This window comes from Saccoglossus kowalevskii, chromosome 12, assembly GCF_978046115.1.
Source record: "Saccoglossus kowalevskii chromosome 12, keSacKowa6.1, whole genome shotgun sequence".
Lineage (NCBI taxonomy): Eukaryota > Metazoa > Hemichordata > Enteropneusta > Harrimaniidae > Saccoglossus > Saccoglossus kowalevskii.
Genome location: NC_140652.1, coordinates 32932961 through 32952096, shown reverse-complemented (window position 1 = coordinate 32952096; position 19136 = coordinate 32932961). Strand labels below are relative to the sequence as shown.

Genomic DNA, 19136 nt, shown 5'->3' with positions numbered 1-19136 from the left:
GTGTGTTGTCCTTCTTGTTGTGTTGATTCACACGGTAGCTCTGACGTCAAACTCATTGCAAATACGGGAGTGTACAAGTAGTTTGTTATACTGTACTGGTTTTTAAACGAAGTCAGATTTGCATAATTTTGGTATTCATCGGCACGAACGTCGTGACTTTTTATTATCGCTGAAATAGAGGCACAAATTGACTGACGACGTTGTCTGCCACCGTAACTAACAGGACAGAATACTCGGTTGGAGTTAGAGAGGGGCAACGTCGGTGTTAGGGTGGTGAAAACGAGGGCACGACAAGCACTGTAAGACCAAAGGCATTAAGTAGTTCTGTATTGGAGACGATTCCGTACCCTCTTCGACTAATGTAAGTATACGCTAAATCCAATATCCGCTCATTGTACGCATGACTTACAATCACATTTCCCGACAATCGACGTAAGTAAACGCCACTTTAACTTATAACGCGAAGTTTATACAATATTTACCGCTAAATATCATATTGATAAAACGGTACACTGAATAATGTTACCATTGGACGTAATGTAACATATATTAGACCAATTAACTGCTACTAGAACAGAGAGATCAATACTTTATAGCTATGAGGCAAATAAAAATTAAAGACCACACTCATAGCGTGAGCATTCATGACAACGGATCACCCATTCGTGATTGGCAGTTAATTGTCTTTGTCGGCGTTTCAGCTATAAAGGCAATGCCCTCATCGTGTGTTGACGGTGGTCGTAGATTCTGACATGCTAAGACAACACCGTCTAATCTGCATAACACTGAGGGAAGTCTTAGCACTTCGATGACAAGACTTTGAGGTCACTGCTTTCGGTAACTTCAGAATAGCGGAAATGTTTTTGTTTTTAATCCTTTTATTCGTCCACTCAGCCTCGATTAGAAATCTACTCTGCTCTGTACAATGATCCTCTCTTTGAATTTGTCCTCGCCACTTACCCAACCTTGTATCACAATCAGTTTTAAAAGTTGTTGCTAACGGCCGTATTGTTAGCAACAAACGTGCTATAGTGTGAGGGAGACAGTATTTATCCATAATGCACCGCGCTATTGGAATGAGCATTAAACTGTAATGTACAATGTTGGGTCACGCATAGTAAACGTTCACCGGGAATTTCCTCACAGTACCGCAGTGTACACAACAGATTCGACAATAAACCATGGTTGATAGAAATAAAATACAATACATATATAATACTAACAAAAATGTCAGTCATTACAATTTCTGATTTAAAATACATGTATTGTGTACAAACAACTCGCCAATTTTGAGTATTATCATTATTATATATTATATATATCTTCTCTTGAACTCATTATAAATTGGAATATCTGAACATATTTTTTTTCTGGAATATTACTAAAAAAACGTCTATCGGATTGGTACCTAAATATTCCATAAAGAAATGTTCTTCATTTCAATTTTGATCTGTGAACATTGCTCACATATTCTCTATTTCTAATACTAGTACATGACTTGATGTATTCTGAAACGAGTCATGTTGTTTTGAGATTAGCTTAGTCTTCAAACAACCCTGTCCAGTTATAAATATGTTGAGTATTTTCTTTCTAAATTCGTGATATTCTCCCCAAGTTTTCGATGGTTTTCCATCTAAGTAGCCAACTATATCCATTAACTAGCCGACTACAATGGGGTCTTTACCGTAGTGTTGGTATGTCATATTTGACAATGGGTACATGAACTTTTTAAGAGGGTTCACATTGATTGAAAATTGAATATCACATCTTGTGTTCCCGGGAAATGTTATAAGAATCAGACTGTGAATTCCACCAGAAACTGTCAAAATTATTGTTTTATCTGTAATGTATTTGTTATTGATACAGTATGTCATCATATATATCCATTTATAGTTACTCAATGATAGCAATTCACTTATTAGCAATCATACTAGTAATATATTAGCAATGACCCCAGGATTGACCCTAGCGATGACCTTAGCAATAACCATAGCGATGACCTTAGCAATAACCATAGCGATGACCTAAGCAATAACCATAGCGATGACCTTAGCAATAACCATAGCTACTTAGAAATGAACTTGGCAATGACCTTAGCAATGCCGCTTCCTATTATGCATACCATCTATATGGTGAGTGGGGTGTTATACGAATTTACAGATCCGTAACTACAAACCTCATCCGGGCAATCATTTCATGAACACGTGATTTTTGATTGCTACATTTATTTTTCTTGGTATTAATAAATAAGGCTTGAATTACAATATTCCAAACCTAGAAACCTTCCAGAAAATTTCTATTTTTGATCATAAATTCTCTTCAACACTGTCAGATTAATTGACAAAGAAAATGTTTCTGTGGTATAAGTTCCTTCGATATTCCATTCTTTACAGCCATCCCTAATCATAATCCATCAGAGAGTTGAACAGGGAAAGCTATTTCCATTAATTGGCAATTTTTCACCCAATTTTACGGTTTTCAACCCACGATAGAAATATATTTATGATATTAAGTTGCGAGAACAAAATTATTATAAAAATATTTTGTTTTTGTCACGCCAGTGACTGAGCTATTAAAACGACGAGACTAAATAATTCAAAGTTTAATTTTAAACCACAATATAAAACCATCATACTATAACAAGAATAGTCCAAAATCTCAAATATTGATATTTGTAAGTCAAGACTATGAGCACGAGAGAATATAATGGCAACAAGCTTATATTTGTGCAGTATTGATTGGGGAGAATAATTGAATCCATACAAAGATTGAACCTTTCAGAAAACGAAAAGGTTAAACAATCAAACTTGAATGTTTTTGTTATATTGGTTACTTTGTCTCCTTATGATTCAATTGTTCTGTCGTTATAAATACTTGTATTACCATAGAAACATGCATAGATTTAGTAGACCATTTTGGTAATAAATTGTAAACTAGAAAATTAATTTTAAAAAATGGTTGAAAAATAAATTGCCGATATTCGCCCACGCTGATAGACGTCTGCGGTAAGTATGGTTTATTATATTGAGTGGTTTGGCTATTATATGAACCGATCGGTTACCTGTAGTAGAATGTACACTTCTAAGGTTTCATTTGTTCGTATGTACAGTAAAAATAATAATAATAATAATTTGTTCTATAATTACATGGTTCTCTGCTTATTTCATATTCCATCTAGTTACGGGGAAATATAATACGGTGACACCCTCGAACACAGTAATCTGCGATAAATACGACGACATTCAATTTACCTCATCTAATTTGAATAATGTGTTGCGTAATCGATGGATGATGGAAATAAGGTCGTGATCGTTTCCATAGAAATAAAATCTCTATATTTCATTTCCGTTAAGGTAGCGAGAAGGGAAATTTTCACTTTTTTCTTGATTTTTCAAAAATTGATAAAACGGTTACTTTAGACCTTGATACATCACCCCAGGTTTACAAAAGATCGAAATTGCGAAATAACGTTGCTCAAATTAGTGTTTTAAAACACTAGAAGAAAAGACTGCAACTGCCGTTTCGTGGATATTTGCATAGTGTTTATCTTTGGAAGGAATTAAATGATAACATCTTATCTGTATACTCTGTTGTTGACGATTCTGATATAACGGGTGATAAGCTTCCAGTTGCAAACAATGCGTGTTTATCTAACGTCCATTGTCAGCATTATTGTCAGTTGAGACTTCGTCGGAGAAACATGGTCATACAGTACTCATTTCGCCCAACCTTCTGCTTTTACATCGACCGCTTATCGCTTAATTTCCGACCACGCGGTCTTGTCCGACCAGAAACCGACCGCATTTTAATCGCGTTTTTTTTTTCGCTCGCTCGCTCATTGAAAACATTGACCGCTCGCCCAGACACTGAAAACTGGCACATGGGTGGTCGAAATGGTGGTTTTGATAGTAAAGTGTGAACATACAACTAGTATTAACTATTATTACATTCTGAACGATACTTCAAATCTAATAGCTGTATTACACTTGTATCGTGAAAGCAACTGAACTGGGACTTCTTGTTACGTGTTTTGGGTGCTTGTTCTAGATGTAATATTTTTATTTTTATTTTAATGAGACAGTTACGTGAAAAAAGCCTAGGTAACTCCTTTTGACAGAGCAGAGAAACGAGGAAATGTTAGTGATTAATTCCAAAAATAACGATATCGAATCCACATCGGTCCACGTCTGGTAAAATTTGACATTCAATTTTTAAAATTAAGTCACAATCATTGAATGAGCTCGGTCTATACCGTATACGTACCGCAAAAGTGTTCCCACAAAAAATATTTTCGACTAAAAACGGCCACATGCCCTGAAAAAATCGAACAGAGCTTGACATGTATGAATAATTTATTGGGCTTAAAAGAAAAACATGTCAAATCTAGTTATAGCCATAACTATTTGGTGGCCAGTCTATGAACAATTCAAAGTCCTTCAAGGCTGAAAATCATCGACGTTACTCTGGTTTACTTTATTTCACAACTTGCAGAGAAAACTGATTCGCGTGTATCTTAGCCTAGTATTTTCTTTTTGAACTAAGGTCAAATTCCATCAGTTTGTCAAAATATATGTTTTTCAGCGAATAATTTTGAAGCCTGTCACAGCACAGACAACTATGTGAATCGACGCCGGTGATTGGATTGTACGACGACCCTTCAATTAGCGTCAAATATGCTTTGTTACAACATCATTTATTGGTTGAGAGTCACCTGATCGGAGCACGAACTGGGTCACAGAACCATATTTGTCCGTATTATCAACAGGACTTTGCAAAATAACCACACCCACATTTTCAATCATTTTTAGCGCGGAAGTTGCCAACAAATGTAAAAAAAATCGTGAATTTCATGGATTCGAATAAAATAAAGAAAGCGATTGATAAGGATGATTATTAATATTTTCCCCGATGCTCTTCGAATTTTTATTTTTTTTATTTCAAGGTAAGAAATGGCTAGCTGAAGTTGCATCGTCTTCAATGCGGTTGTTTCACCGCGAACAACTCTAGCTCTGTTTTGGGCATGGTTTAGTTTTGCGATGTAAAATAAAATATATATTAAAATAATAATACTTGATTAATTATTTGGGGTTTCAGCCCACAAATTACGGACATGATCTCCATGAATTACGGTAAATTTTTGTCTTCTCTCGGCTGATTGTCACGGTGTTGATCGACGCCCTTCCTAAACTCAGTATGGAGAAACCAACGGGGATCGACATTCCAAACAAACAATCGAAATTATCAACGAAAGACGAGATTTTTCTAGATATTTACAAACATACTGTCATGACAAACATATGTAAAATTAACAAATATACAAAGAGGTGTAATATTAGGTTTTATTTTAGGCTTAGATATATTTTCTTACACTCAGCCCATGCATGTAACTGCCATTTAGCTTTACGGTCCTTCAGCATCGGGGGAAAACAACAATAATTATACAAAACACATTGCGAAGACTCAACAATCAGGAAAGAAACCCCAGACAACCTTGTCGTACTTGTGTTGAAATACATTTTGTATTTCACGTCAGAATATTGTTTAAAATAAAATATTCAGTCCAAGCCAAATCGAGGTCAAAGGGTCAGGTTGCGTGCATATAATTATATATAGTTAAAACAAAAAGTATTTGAACTTTTGTCAGCTGTTCAACATCTATAAAAACCAGAAAGACAATTATAAGACAATGTGAACCTCGGAAATTATTCTGTTAGTCCGAATTTTAAATGCGCGCGAGCGAGCAGGTGGGCGGTGATATTTCGGGGTTTGCGCGGTCGAAAACAAAGCGGAAATTGTGCGGTCGAATTCAACAAGCGGTCGCAAAAGCGAGAGAAAAAGGTGATTGGAAAGCGGAAGCGGGCGGGAGGTTGTGCGAAAGGAGTACTGTAACTTTGCACAACTTTCTTTTAAATCGTTTTATTTTCCAAGTCAATATTCTATTTTACTAATACATTTTTTTCTAACGCAATGGCGAAGAAAAGAAAGAAAGCGTTGACAGACGAGGCAAAGAAAAATCTGCCACTCAGTGTCGCACTCTGACACTGCAATTTTTTTTCAAACATCGGCCATTTTGTTTCACCATGAAAACTATTTTATTAGATGTCTCATCTGAGACACTTGAAGGATTAGCTTGTTTGTGAACTGTCAGCGTGTACAGTGGGACAGTAATGTTTGTCAGAGGATTATCCCTCGTTGTTCGTTTGCATAACAATGGAAAACCCGAACGTTCCTGGAGTACGGACTCAAATGCCAGCAGTTTTCTTCATTTTTCGCGCTCGAGCTTGAAATTATTCATTATCTGACACTCTTTATGAGTTCTATGATATCAGTGGTTAATATGTTTGGCCATTTTTAGTGTATATTTATAATAATGCAGCAAATCTACAGTGTTTTATTAACCAAAACTGTTTTTCGCGTTTTTCTCGAGTTGAAGTTTTGATCGAGAACGACTCATTGGGACCGCCGCCAAATCAAGTGCGTTCGGACTAGGACATTCATACTCGCAGTTATCGTTCAAAAGATAATGATGGTGCGAAATATGTCTGGGTTTTTAAAGAAAATGCTTTGTCACAGAATAATAGTCTGTTAAAGGTGCCAAGTATGAAATAATTTGGGGACAAAAAAACAAACCTGCATAGAAATCGGAATAATAGGTCTTTTGATTATCGGAGACGCATTTCAATGGACTTGATTACGGACAATGCATAACTTAAATTTCACCAGGAAATTCCACAGTGTGCTCTCGCAATCGCGTACTTAGTCATTTTTACAAGGTTCGCCATTTTTGATGTCACGTGATAATTATGTAAACAATGTCTGTCCAGTTTGTGCGAACTTGCACCTCTATACTTAGTCTTTTGATATATATAACCTAAATTACTGTTCTGAACGAGACAACAGACAGAGAATGTTTTATTTAAAAACGTCACAAAACCTTCTCGCTACCTTAAGCACGGTACATGTTTCACAACATATGCGTGAGAAGACTCACAAGTGGAGGTATGAAATAACCACTCGACCACTTTTCAAAATTCAATAATTTTTGGCGAATACACACACAAACAATAAGATTTGGATTGTATCAATATTTCTGTTTGCAAATATTATTAGCATCATTATTGATTGGATCGCGTTATTAAATATTAAAATAGAGATGTATATATGCGTCCCTGGTTACGCATGGCAACACCTTGATATATTCAGCATACTACGTTGCAGTACAGCAGTATTTTGTAAGAATCATAGCATTGTTTTTGAAATCCCTTATCAAACTTTACATGAACAACGTAAAGAGTAATTTAAATGTCTAATGATACCACGATTTTCAGGTTAAATTATCCTTATACTGCCCGGGAATTCACTTTATTGCAAAATGAATAAATTCCGGGTATTATCGCCAAAAATACAAAATTTAGTTATATGTTTCCCGGTGATGAATATCTTACATTGCCGTAGCATTTACATACCTATTACGCTACAATTGATGGGTTTTGTGATATATGAGCGTATTCCACCCCTCAATGGATTAACAGATACAACGTTATATTCTTTTCTGTAATATCTCATTATCTAAATGGTATGCAAAGTAGACGTCACACTGTGATAGTGATGGAAAAGACGTGACGACATTTATCGCGCGGGGGTTTAGTTAATACCTTGCGTTTTTATTTTAAAACACGTGAATTCGAAAGTCGATAATTTTTCTTTGGTGGGATATTCATGCATTATTATTTAAAGTAACAAGATTGACTATCGTTGTGTGGACCATCAACGTAATCAAAGCGTGTCTCGAGACTAACGGTAGGAATTTTCACTTTAAAGTTATCCTGTTGTTTGTGTTGTATTAACAGCCTAGACAACAAGTCGAACGTACGAATTATGTGACAGATGTTATGCCTTGGGATAAATCGAGAATCGTTGGAAAGTCCATTACCTAGTTTATATTATCACTGAGATATCCCTTCAAATTACTTATATATCTCTCGTGTTACTGATATATCCTTCGTGATATACTCTTCACATCACTGATATACTCTTCACATCACTGATATACTCTTCACATCACTGATATACTCTTCACATCACTGATATACTCTTCACATCAATTATATACTAATCACATCAATGATATACTCGTCACATCAATGATATACTCTTCACATCAATGATATACTCCTCACATCACTGATATACTCTTCACATCAATGATATACTCTTCACATCAATGATATACTCTTCACATCAATGATATACTCTTCACATCACTGATATAATATATCATATCACTGATATATTCTTCACATAACTGATATAATATATCACATAACTGACAAATTCTTCACATCGCTGATATACTCTTCACATCACTGATATACTTTTCAAATCACTGATATACTCTTCACATCAATGATATACTCTTCACATCACTGATATACTTTTCACATCACTGATATACTCTTCACATCAATGATATACTCTGCACATCACTGATATACTCTTCACATCACGGATATACTCTTCACATCAATGATATACTCTTCACATCACTGATATACTCTTCACATCAATGATATACTCTTTACATCAATGATATACTCTGCACGTCAATGATATACTCTTCACATCACTGATATACTTTTCACATCACTGATATACTCTTCACATCACTGATATCCTCTTCACATCACTGATATACTCTTCACATCACTGATATACTCTTCACATCAATGATATACTCTTCACATCAATGATATACAATTCACATCACTGATATACTCTATACTCTTCACATCACTGATATACTCTTCACATCAATGATATACTCTTCACATCACCGATATACTCTTCACATCACTGATATACTCTTCACATCACTGATATACTCTTCACATCACTGATATACTCTTCACATCACTGATATACTCTTCACATCAATGATATACTCTTCACATCAATGATATACACTTCACATCAATGATATACTCTTCACATAACTTATATATACAATACACATCACTGATATACAAATCACATCACTGATATACTCTTCACATAACTGATATACTCTTCACATTGCTGATATATTCTTCACATCAATGATATACTCTTCACATCAATAATATACTCTTCACATCACTGATATACTCTTCATATCAATGATATACTCTTCACATCACTGATATACTCTTCACATCAATGATATACTCTTCACATCACCGATATACTCTTCACATCACTGATATACTCTTCACATCACTGATATACTCTTCACATCAATGATATACTCTTCACATCAATGATATACTCTGCACATCAATGATATACTCTTCACATCAATGATATACTCTTCCATAACTTATATACAATTCACATCACTGATATACTCTTCACATCACTGATATACTCTTCACATCACTGATATACTCTGCACATCAATGATATACTCTGCACATCAATGATATACTCTTCACATCACTGATATACTCTTCACATCACTGATATACTCTTCACATAACTTATATACAATTCACATCACTAATATACAATTCACATCACTGATATACTCTTCACATCACTGATAAACTCTTCACATCACTGATATACTCTTCACATCAATGATATACTCTGTACATCAATGATATACTCTTCACAACACTGATATACTCTTCACATCAATGATATACTCTTCACATAACTTATATACAATTCACATCACTGATATACAATTCACATCACTGATATACTCTTCACATCACTGATATACTCTTCATATCACTGATATACTCTTCACATCAATAATATACTCTTCACATCAACGATATACTCTTCACATCAATGATATACTCTGCACATCAATGACATACTCCTCACATCACTGATATACTCTGCACATCAATGATATATTCTTCACATCACTGATATACTCTTCACATCAATGATATACTCTTCACATCACTGATATACTCTTCATATCACTGATATACTCTTCACATCAACGATATACTCTTCACATCAACGATATACTCTTCACATCAATGATATACTCTGCACATCAATGATATACTCCTCACATCACTGATATACTCTGCACATCAATGATATATTCTTCACATCACTGATATACTCTTCACATCAATGATATACTCTTCACATCAATGATATACTCTTCACATCAATGATATACTCTTCACATCAATGATATACTCTTCACAACAATAATATACTCTTCACATCACTGATATACTCTTCACATCACTGATATACTCTTCATATCACTGATATACTCTTCACATCAATGATATACTCTTCACATCAATGATATACAATTCACATCACTGATATACTCTTCACATCAATGATATACTCTTCACATCACTGATATACTCTTCACATCACTGATATACTCTTCACATCAATGATATACTCTTCACATCAATGATATACACTTCACATCAATGATATACTCTTCACATAACTTATATATACAATACACATCACTGATATACAAATCACATCACTGATATACTCTTCACATAACTGATATACTCTTCACATTGCTGATATATTCTTCACATCACTTATATACTCTTCACATCACTGATATACTCTTCATATTACTGATATATCACTCATGTCACAGATATACTTCTCCCGTCCCATACCGTTACCGTAAAACCGTTTTCACTGACATTTAATTTCACTATTGTTATGTTTTAAAGAATTTCACTGATTTTAAGTTTACAAAGTTTGCAGGGAAGCAGTGAATTCTATTGTCATTTAACGCGTTCACGTGGAATTAATTTAAAGAATTTCTCTTATCAACGAAAAAAGCAAAATTAAACCAAGTGAACAATTATTGTGTTTACAGTAACTCATGATGCAAGGTTGCGTAAGGTATGGCAATGTATTGTTAGAAGAGACCAATTCGCGGCATTGTCAGTATAGGCCCTTTCAATATTGATTAATGGAATTGTAAACTTCATACCCACTGACTCAAAAACAATCCAATTTGGCAGCACGCCCAACTATGCATAGTAGTTTTCAATGGATGTACTGATCTCCCCGATCACCTTTCAGAATGGTCTTACACCCACTACTAAATGAAATCTACGTTCTGTTTTAAATAATATATAAACCGAGTGATGGAGCGCGAATATGACGTTTGAAATACATGGTGTATTGTTATGTGTCTCTTGGCCATATCGTTCAATGATGCCTCCCCCAGTGAGATGTGTTTGGGAATGTACAAACTATTAAACAAATGCCACGGTTTACTAAGTATACACTCTGTAGTTATGAAGTGGCAGTTAACTTGAAATAGTTGTGTTGTCGGGAAACTGGTGACCATCGGTCTCCAAACTCCCGATTTCAGTTTGTTTGAAATGACTTCCTGTGAAACTACTCGCTCAATGTTTAATAGTAAGTCTGTGTCGGAATGAGTATTCGGGACGTTCCAAATAAGAATAAGGGAAGTTAGAAAATAACACTGATACACAGCGGTACAAATGACACCATAGTTACTGTTTTAGCAATCGTGGTGACATATACGACATAAATCAATAACCTTTGTCGAACAAGTCAAGTTAATAACAGGCAAAGCCTAAATACATTTCCAAAATTCCCAAATTTTACGAGGGCTTATAATAAGAGAAAGAGACCATCATTCCGCAAAAATCCAATGAGATGGCAGAAACACTACACGGGCCGATCCAGACTTCAGAAACGTAATACTGTGAATATGCTGGACTTAATCGATCACACACTAATGTTGAATTCTTTTTAAATCAATTTTTATATTTCATGTACTTTTATTATTTACTTTATTAATCTGAAAACCTAAAAGGAAATGTTAACTCTTTCTTTACGGTATTAATAAAGCATTATTCTATTCTATTATACTACTATGTGATCAGTCTGCTTAGGAATTGTACCAACAACATCTCTGAGGCGAACATGTTAATAACTGTACCACGCCCAGGTTAAACTATATTTACTATATTTTCAACAATATTAGTAAGTGTATACAACTAATCGCAAAGTCAATTCGTAGCTGGTCACTGACTTATAAAAGGCTAACCCATAGTGGCTCAGTGATCGCTCTACACATACAGAGGGAACCACCTTGTCGGAAATTGCCCTGCCCCAACACGGTAAGTAAGCGATGTCTAAATTACTTGTCACTGTTATTTCCTCAGTTACTTTGCTGGCTTAGCGAGAAAAAAACTGATCACGAATGTCAGGAAACACTGCGAAATGTTGTACTAGTTTACATGTCAGTTTGGACAACGGGTCGTAGTGACTTTGTCCATGCCATGCGGTAAAACATCCAAAATAGTCAATATCTAAAACATTCAAGGCCCCAGACACTAAAATGTCAAATAATTCGTAAATTATTCAGTATTGGTGTCTGATTTCTTGTGTTGCCTATATTATTATTGATACGGGCGACCCTGCAGCAATCGTGACGTCATCTATCCATACTCATTACGGCCTACGAGTGATATACTAGCGTCTTGCGCCACGTGGTGTTTGACACACTGTTCACACGTTGGTGACTAGCTACGGCAGCCGAATTGATGTCAACACCACGACATAAACACAATAACACAAATAGACTTCATTATGAATTGCAGCGTTGCCATGCAACCGTCACGTATCGATTTATTTGATATCTGAGTAAAATATATACTATTTACGCTGTTATCAGATTGGTTTTAGAGGTATGGATGTCATCGTGCTGAGATCACGCGTGACTTCAACTCACTGACCGATATTGATTACTCTAGCTACCCAAACTCTTCTGTTGGCGATAGATCACATGGGACGACAATCATATGCATACGTACGTCACAGAGTTCAGACTTCGAACTCTGACTATACTTTGATTTTTACAATATAAAATGATATCTGTCCTAAACTCTATTTCTGGTAGTATTTTATTCGCGTGAATACTCTTTTTTTATGAATTTGATTACTATGTGTTTCCCAATACCTTCATCATGCATACCGACAGCTGATCTATGTTTTTACCCAAAAGAGCTTATTTTTACTTTCAAAATGTTAGCATTTTGTATTTAGTCCCTAAAATACTAACATTTTTGGTGATATAGGTCACTGTTAATAAATGCCTGAACATGTTGGAGGGCAAAGGAGTCCCCTGGGACAAAAAACAAAACGTCTCTTTTAATTAAAAGCGGTTAAGCCACTTTTCAATAACTCGGCCGGAAACCGGTTATAAAGCACTTTTCACTGCACAATAGTTGTAATCCCTCGCACTATCGAAAGAATCTATGTCTATTTGTATATAAGAGAGTTATTCACACAATGGCACACAATGTCAATCACATAGCAATCCACTCCATCCGATTATATTTCAATGATCTGTCTAACTTATCTAATTAGCGTAATCTAACCTATCCAATCATATCACACCCCATGCCACCCAGCTCATCATAGCACATCCTATTATATAGCATCCTATTCTACTCCATCAGAACTATGACCACCCCAACCAATCCAATCCTATCACATCCCATGACATCCCATGCCATCCAGCTCATCGTAGCACATCCTATTCTATTCCATCAGAACTATGACCACCCCAACCTATCCAATCCTATCACATCCCATGACATCCCATGCCATCCCATCCCATCCAGTTCATCGTAGCACATCCTATTCTATTCCATCAAAACTATGACCACCCCAACCTATTCAATCCTATCACATCCCATGCCATGCCATGCCACCCAACTCATCATAAAACATCCTATTATATAACATCCTATTCTATTCCATCAGAACTATGACAACCCTAACCCCAACCCACCCCATATCATTCAACCCCAACCTATCTTATCCTATCCTTTCCTATTCCAAATATACCCCATTCCATCTATGACCATCCCATCACAGCCACCTCTCCACCCACCTTACCCTACCTTGCCCATCGAAATCCATTTCTGGCTATTCACCCAACTATCCTATTTCATATTCAATTCTATCACGTTCTATACCCATCATATTCCACCTACTCGGACGATATCCCACATTATCCCATCTTACTGTTTCTATTTTTACTGATTAATGTATTCTCCAGTTATTGGTATGTAGAAACTCCCATGGCAACCACAACACTTACAAATGTGGAGATGAAGGAGGCTTTGAACAGGCTTGGAAAACATCTCCGAGAATGGGACACCTATGTGAAACGAGACTTGGGTTCCATCGCTAGACGTGTAAAAGAACTGGACTACAGCATACAAGGTAGGAACAGGTCGTCATTTGTATAGCACACGAATTTGTAGTTGCCGGATAAAAACTGGAAAACAATTGGCACACAAGATTAAACATATTGCAGCTTTACTGTTGAAAATGTGTTTTTTATTTTGTAATGTGTGTTTTTATCAGAATTCTTGACTGTATTACGACGGCGTCAATTGGGTTAAGAACTATAAATTGGATTAATAAATATCATTTGGGTAAATGAATGTCGACTGGGTTAAAGAATGTAAATTGAGTTAGTGATGGAATTTAAATTAGTAAATGGATGTCAGTTGGTAAATGAATGCCGATCGAAAAAATGATTATCAACTTGGTAAATGAATATCAATTAGGTCATTGAATGTCAATTGGGTAAATAAGTGCCCATAGAATGAATGTCAGTTTTGTAAATGTCAACTGAGTGAATGAATATCAATTGGACAAATGAATGCCAGTTGGATATTAAATGAATGCCAACTGGGTAAGTTGTTAAATGAGCCGCGGCGTCGATTGGGTTAATGGAGGTCTGTTGAGAAATGAATGCCGGTTGGGTTATATGAAGTTATATGAAATGAATGTGGGACGTAAAGCACCACAGTCGTCACGCGTGTTACGTGTAAACAATGTTTTTACATGCATCGTATACGTCACATGGACCCCTTATCGAACAGGACTCGGCGTAACGACTATGATTCTATAATTAAAGCGGGGAGTCGTCACATGCGCATGCGTCAGATGGCCATAGCGTGTCATTGTTTTCAAACAGACGTCTACTTATGAACATTTGCGTTCTTAGCGTGTGTTGTTACTAGTATCATCGCTTGGGACTCAATTCCCGCGCGTGCGCAGGAGACGACCCCCGCCTTAATTTCTGTTATCGTGTTTACTTTGTAGATTGCAACCCTGCGGCTATGGAAAGGAAATCGCGGGAAAATATCAACAAACTGAAAATCCCTACATCGGTGATAAGTCCACCTAAAGATGCAGTCGTCGATAAAGACAACATCGATAAATTGGGTCGTATTATCGCGAGTTACTACTGGCGTGTGGGGTTGAAATTAGGGGTGAGGAAGGATAAACTAGAGAAAATAAGAACACTGTGCAGAGACAACGACGTGAAAGCGGCGACAGACACGATCAGCGCCTGGGCAACTAAGCAGGGCAAAGAAGCCACTGTTAAAAAACTTGCCAAAGTAGTGGAAGAATTTGACGTAAATCTGGGAGAAAATATAAAGGAAATGCAAACAATTAGTAAGTAAATATATCGCTATATTGTGTTGTTTTGATTTTTAGTTTCGATTTTCGTGGTGCATTTTCAGTCAATACGCGTCGCTCTCAGCACGGACACGGACTAGCGCTCATACAAGCGTGTACGTCCGTCACCCGTAAGGTGTGAGGTAGAATAAACTCAGCGGCAAGAGGGTGGGTATGGGAACATATGCGAATACGGATGTGGAAAGCGGGATGGGTTAAGCGATGAAATCATCAAAAGCACCATCATTGCTCGCTGCTGCCGTACTATAATTTCACATAGAACATCCGGCGAGTAGCTGTGGGTCCATATCTCTTCTTGTGTCTGTATTTAGTCTTTGTGATGATATTTTAGTCATTACTGGTATATTTTGTATCATCATTAAATTTGTTATTTTTAGATATTGGGATTTTTATCGACACAGAAGAGCTATGGTTCCTCCCATACTATATAGAAATGCATAACACAAACCTGCGACGCCAAATGGCATCGCAAATAAAAGTCGATAAAAGTACATCATTTCCATATAACACAATATATACCAATCGGTAGGACGTTTAATAAACACTCACCAGGGCGGACACCGTGACAAAAATGATCTCTTTGAAGTTGTTTTCCCAGGATTTAGTACGCTAAACCGTACGTAACTTTAGCGACAGCCATTTTCGTGAGGTCGAACGAGGACAAAACCACTTTGCTAAATGACGTCACAGTATTAGAACTTCCCTCGGAAAGTGGAAAAGCTAAAACGCCGGGAAATGGTAGTCTGGTACTATTAGTATTTTGCTATGGACTTCGTGGTATTTACTATTGTTGTCTATTTCTCCTGCATCCTACATGCATGGGAAGAAATTTATTTGTACACTTCTCATAAAAAACTGTGGGCAGTATACGCATGCATCTGAAGTAGGCGATGACGAGTAGTTCGCTTTACGGGAGTATACAACAAGTTCTCGGGAATACCTTCTCCAGTGATGTCATATTGTCCTCGTTCGACCAGAAGAAATTGGCTGCCGCCGGAGTTACGTGTGGTCGAGAGCACTAAATCTCGGGAAAGAGAACATCAAACTAATGTTTTTTGTCATGGTTTTGGCTTTGGTGAGAGTTTAATAAACAATTTATCGATTGGCGTTAGATTTGATGGTGTGATGCAAGAAATTATTTCGCTTTTATCGACTTTTATTTGCGATGCCATTTAGCGTCGCACGTTTGTGTTACGCAAGTCCATGGAAGAAACCATAGTTCTTCTGTGTCAATAAAATCCCAATAGTGTTATTTAATGACACAAAATATATAAAAAAAAAAACTACTAAAAAGCGATCACAAGGACTAAAAAAACCGACACAAGAAGAGCTATAGACCCACACCTACCAGGTAAGTTTCTGTTCCAAATGATACCGTTGAGGGCAGTAACCCATTGGATGCGAGATACGTCTTGAATTTGAGTGTACATCAGTTCACGATAATACTGTAAAATGTTTATTTCACAGACATTTAATTTCATTATTTTGATATTTTGAGCAAATTCATTGGCTTTTAAGTTCACAAATTTGCTAATAAATCAATGAATTCTATAGTTATTTTACATGATGTTTACGCGTATTTAACTTGTTTTTACTTAGTGGCGAACGTGAAGATAGCGAAATAAACTAAAACCAAGTGAATAATTAACGCATTTACAGTATACCAAGTCGATAATTGAAAGGTCTGTGTTTAGAAGTGCTTTGTGTTGTTTTTATTTATCACTTATATTCGGTGATTCACTCTAACTAAACGTATTTTTCAAGATCCTGTCACTGACGTCGCTACGTACCAGCCACGTCACATTTACGATCTTCTCGGAGAAGAAGACATATTTGCACTTTCTGTGAGACTAAAGGACAATTACAAGGACGTCGCTGAGAAACTGGGAATCAGTGCGGATGCCTTGGATAAGGAAGGCGACGAAAACAAAAATACGGACAGCATCAATGGAGCTCGTGGAATGCTTCGATTGTGGAGGGTTGCGGAGAAGGGGATGTGTACGTGGTCTCGACTCATCGAAGGTATTAAAAAGGTGGATGAAACTTCAGCTGATGCAGCCGATAGGATACGAAAACAAGGTAACTACGAGTTCGCCCTGGTGGTAGCATTCGACATCATTGCGAGTTGGCGATAATAAGGCTGAACAATGTATGGATTGGTTGGGAAAGCAGTGTCTATTTCCTTTGCATATATTTGAAACAAACAAACAGTAGAACTGTTCTCCCCGAATTCAAAACGTCGGTAATACTAGTAGTCGTCTAAATCTGAATTATAATCAAATTGTGCAAATAAATCTAACACAAAACTAAGTGAATGGAAACATTAATTTGCACATTTTTTTGAGTTTCTAATGGCCATCTCTAAAGTTATCCGTAAACTCCAACCATATGCAGGGATTTCGTGGAAAGTGTAGTCATGTTAACACGACGCTATATCAAAAATGGTTTAATATCGATGATTTCCACCAAAGTGCGTCTTGGTAAGACACGTTTCTCTGTTCCAGTCGCGTATTGGACTAGTCACGTGATTATACCCGTATTAGAATGAAAACCTCACGATAGATTCTGAAATCGACATGCCTCGGTTCTGTTTTGCATATTCTCCTTTCTCAAAGTTCCTGTTACATTTAATGTCTTTCGTTTCAGGTCCTCTTGACGACACAGCGTTGGAGGAGCTGACGTCACGGCTAGGCATTGAATGGGAGGCCTTTGGAATACGACTTGGATATACACAAAAACAGTTATCACTTTATAAATCGGACAACGTAACAAGACAAGGTGCAATGGTTGATATGCTCAAACATTTTGTGTCAAAAAATGGCAACGAAAGTCACTCCAAAGTTTGTGGTGCACTGCGTGATACAGAAAGGAGAGATTTGGCAGTCCTGTGTGCGGGGAAATAGACCATAATGCACTGCGGTCAAGTTAAGCTACGAGTATTACTCTCGTAGTGACATTAGGCTGCCAATGGGAGCCAGGGTTCAGAGGTCACAGGCTCTCATCGAACATAACAATTTTACATAAATAATTCGTGAAGGATGACGTCATTATTAACGTACACACAGATGTCCGCAATAAAAGACAACATTGATAATAATAATTTATATTGAAATATACCCAAAAATGTTTTCATTGCTTCTATTCTCACCTCATAATGATTATAGATAATACACATAAGTATAAAATCATTTGTATATAATATGTGACAATCGACAATGTTTTTTTACGATAATAAAATAAGAAGTTGGAATATAATACGATCTACATTGAACTTTGTTAGTGAAAGAGACAAGACAGTTGTACTGTAATATTATACACTCTTCTTTTCCAGTGTAACGACCTTTGCTCAAGCCAATAAAAACACTTGCATGTTTTTTTCCAGAAAAGTACAATTTTATGAAACGCATTGAATGTTCTACATGTACCCCCATTGCGAATGCAAAATCAGGTCAAATAACAATCGTAATGGTTTAAAACATGTGCGGTTTTGTTCTGAGTTAATTGAGCAAGGGAAAACAATCGAAAGTAATTGTATCGCAGGTATAACTTTGAAAAAAAAAACTTTCATATGAGTTTGCGCCCTCTATTGCTCACTTTTC

At 36.4% G+C, this 19136-nt stretch overlaps 1 protein-coding gene across 1 annotated transcript; it reads left to right on the top strand.

The window, feature by feature from the left end:
* On the top strand, nucleotides 1-18923 carry LOC100374508 (uncharacterized). The gene is made up of 5 exons (XM_006826044.3): nucleotides 1-361; nucleotides 14099-14265; nucleotides 15157-15513; nucleotides 17302-17616; nucleotides 18184-18923. Exons 2-5 carry the CDS (start codon nucleotides 14121-14123, stop codon nucleotides 18438-18440), a joined length of 1074 nt encoding a protein of 357 aa, XP_006826107.2. The 5' UTR covers nucleotides 1-361; nucleotides 14099-14120; the 3' UTR covers nucleotides 18441-18923.
* The last annotated feature ends 213 nt before the right edge of the window (nucleotides 18924-19136 follow it).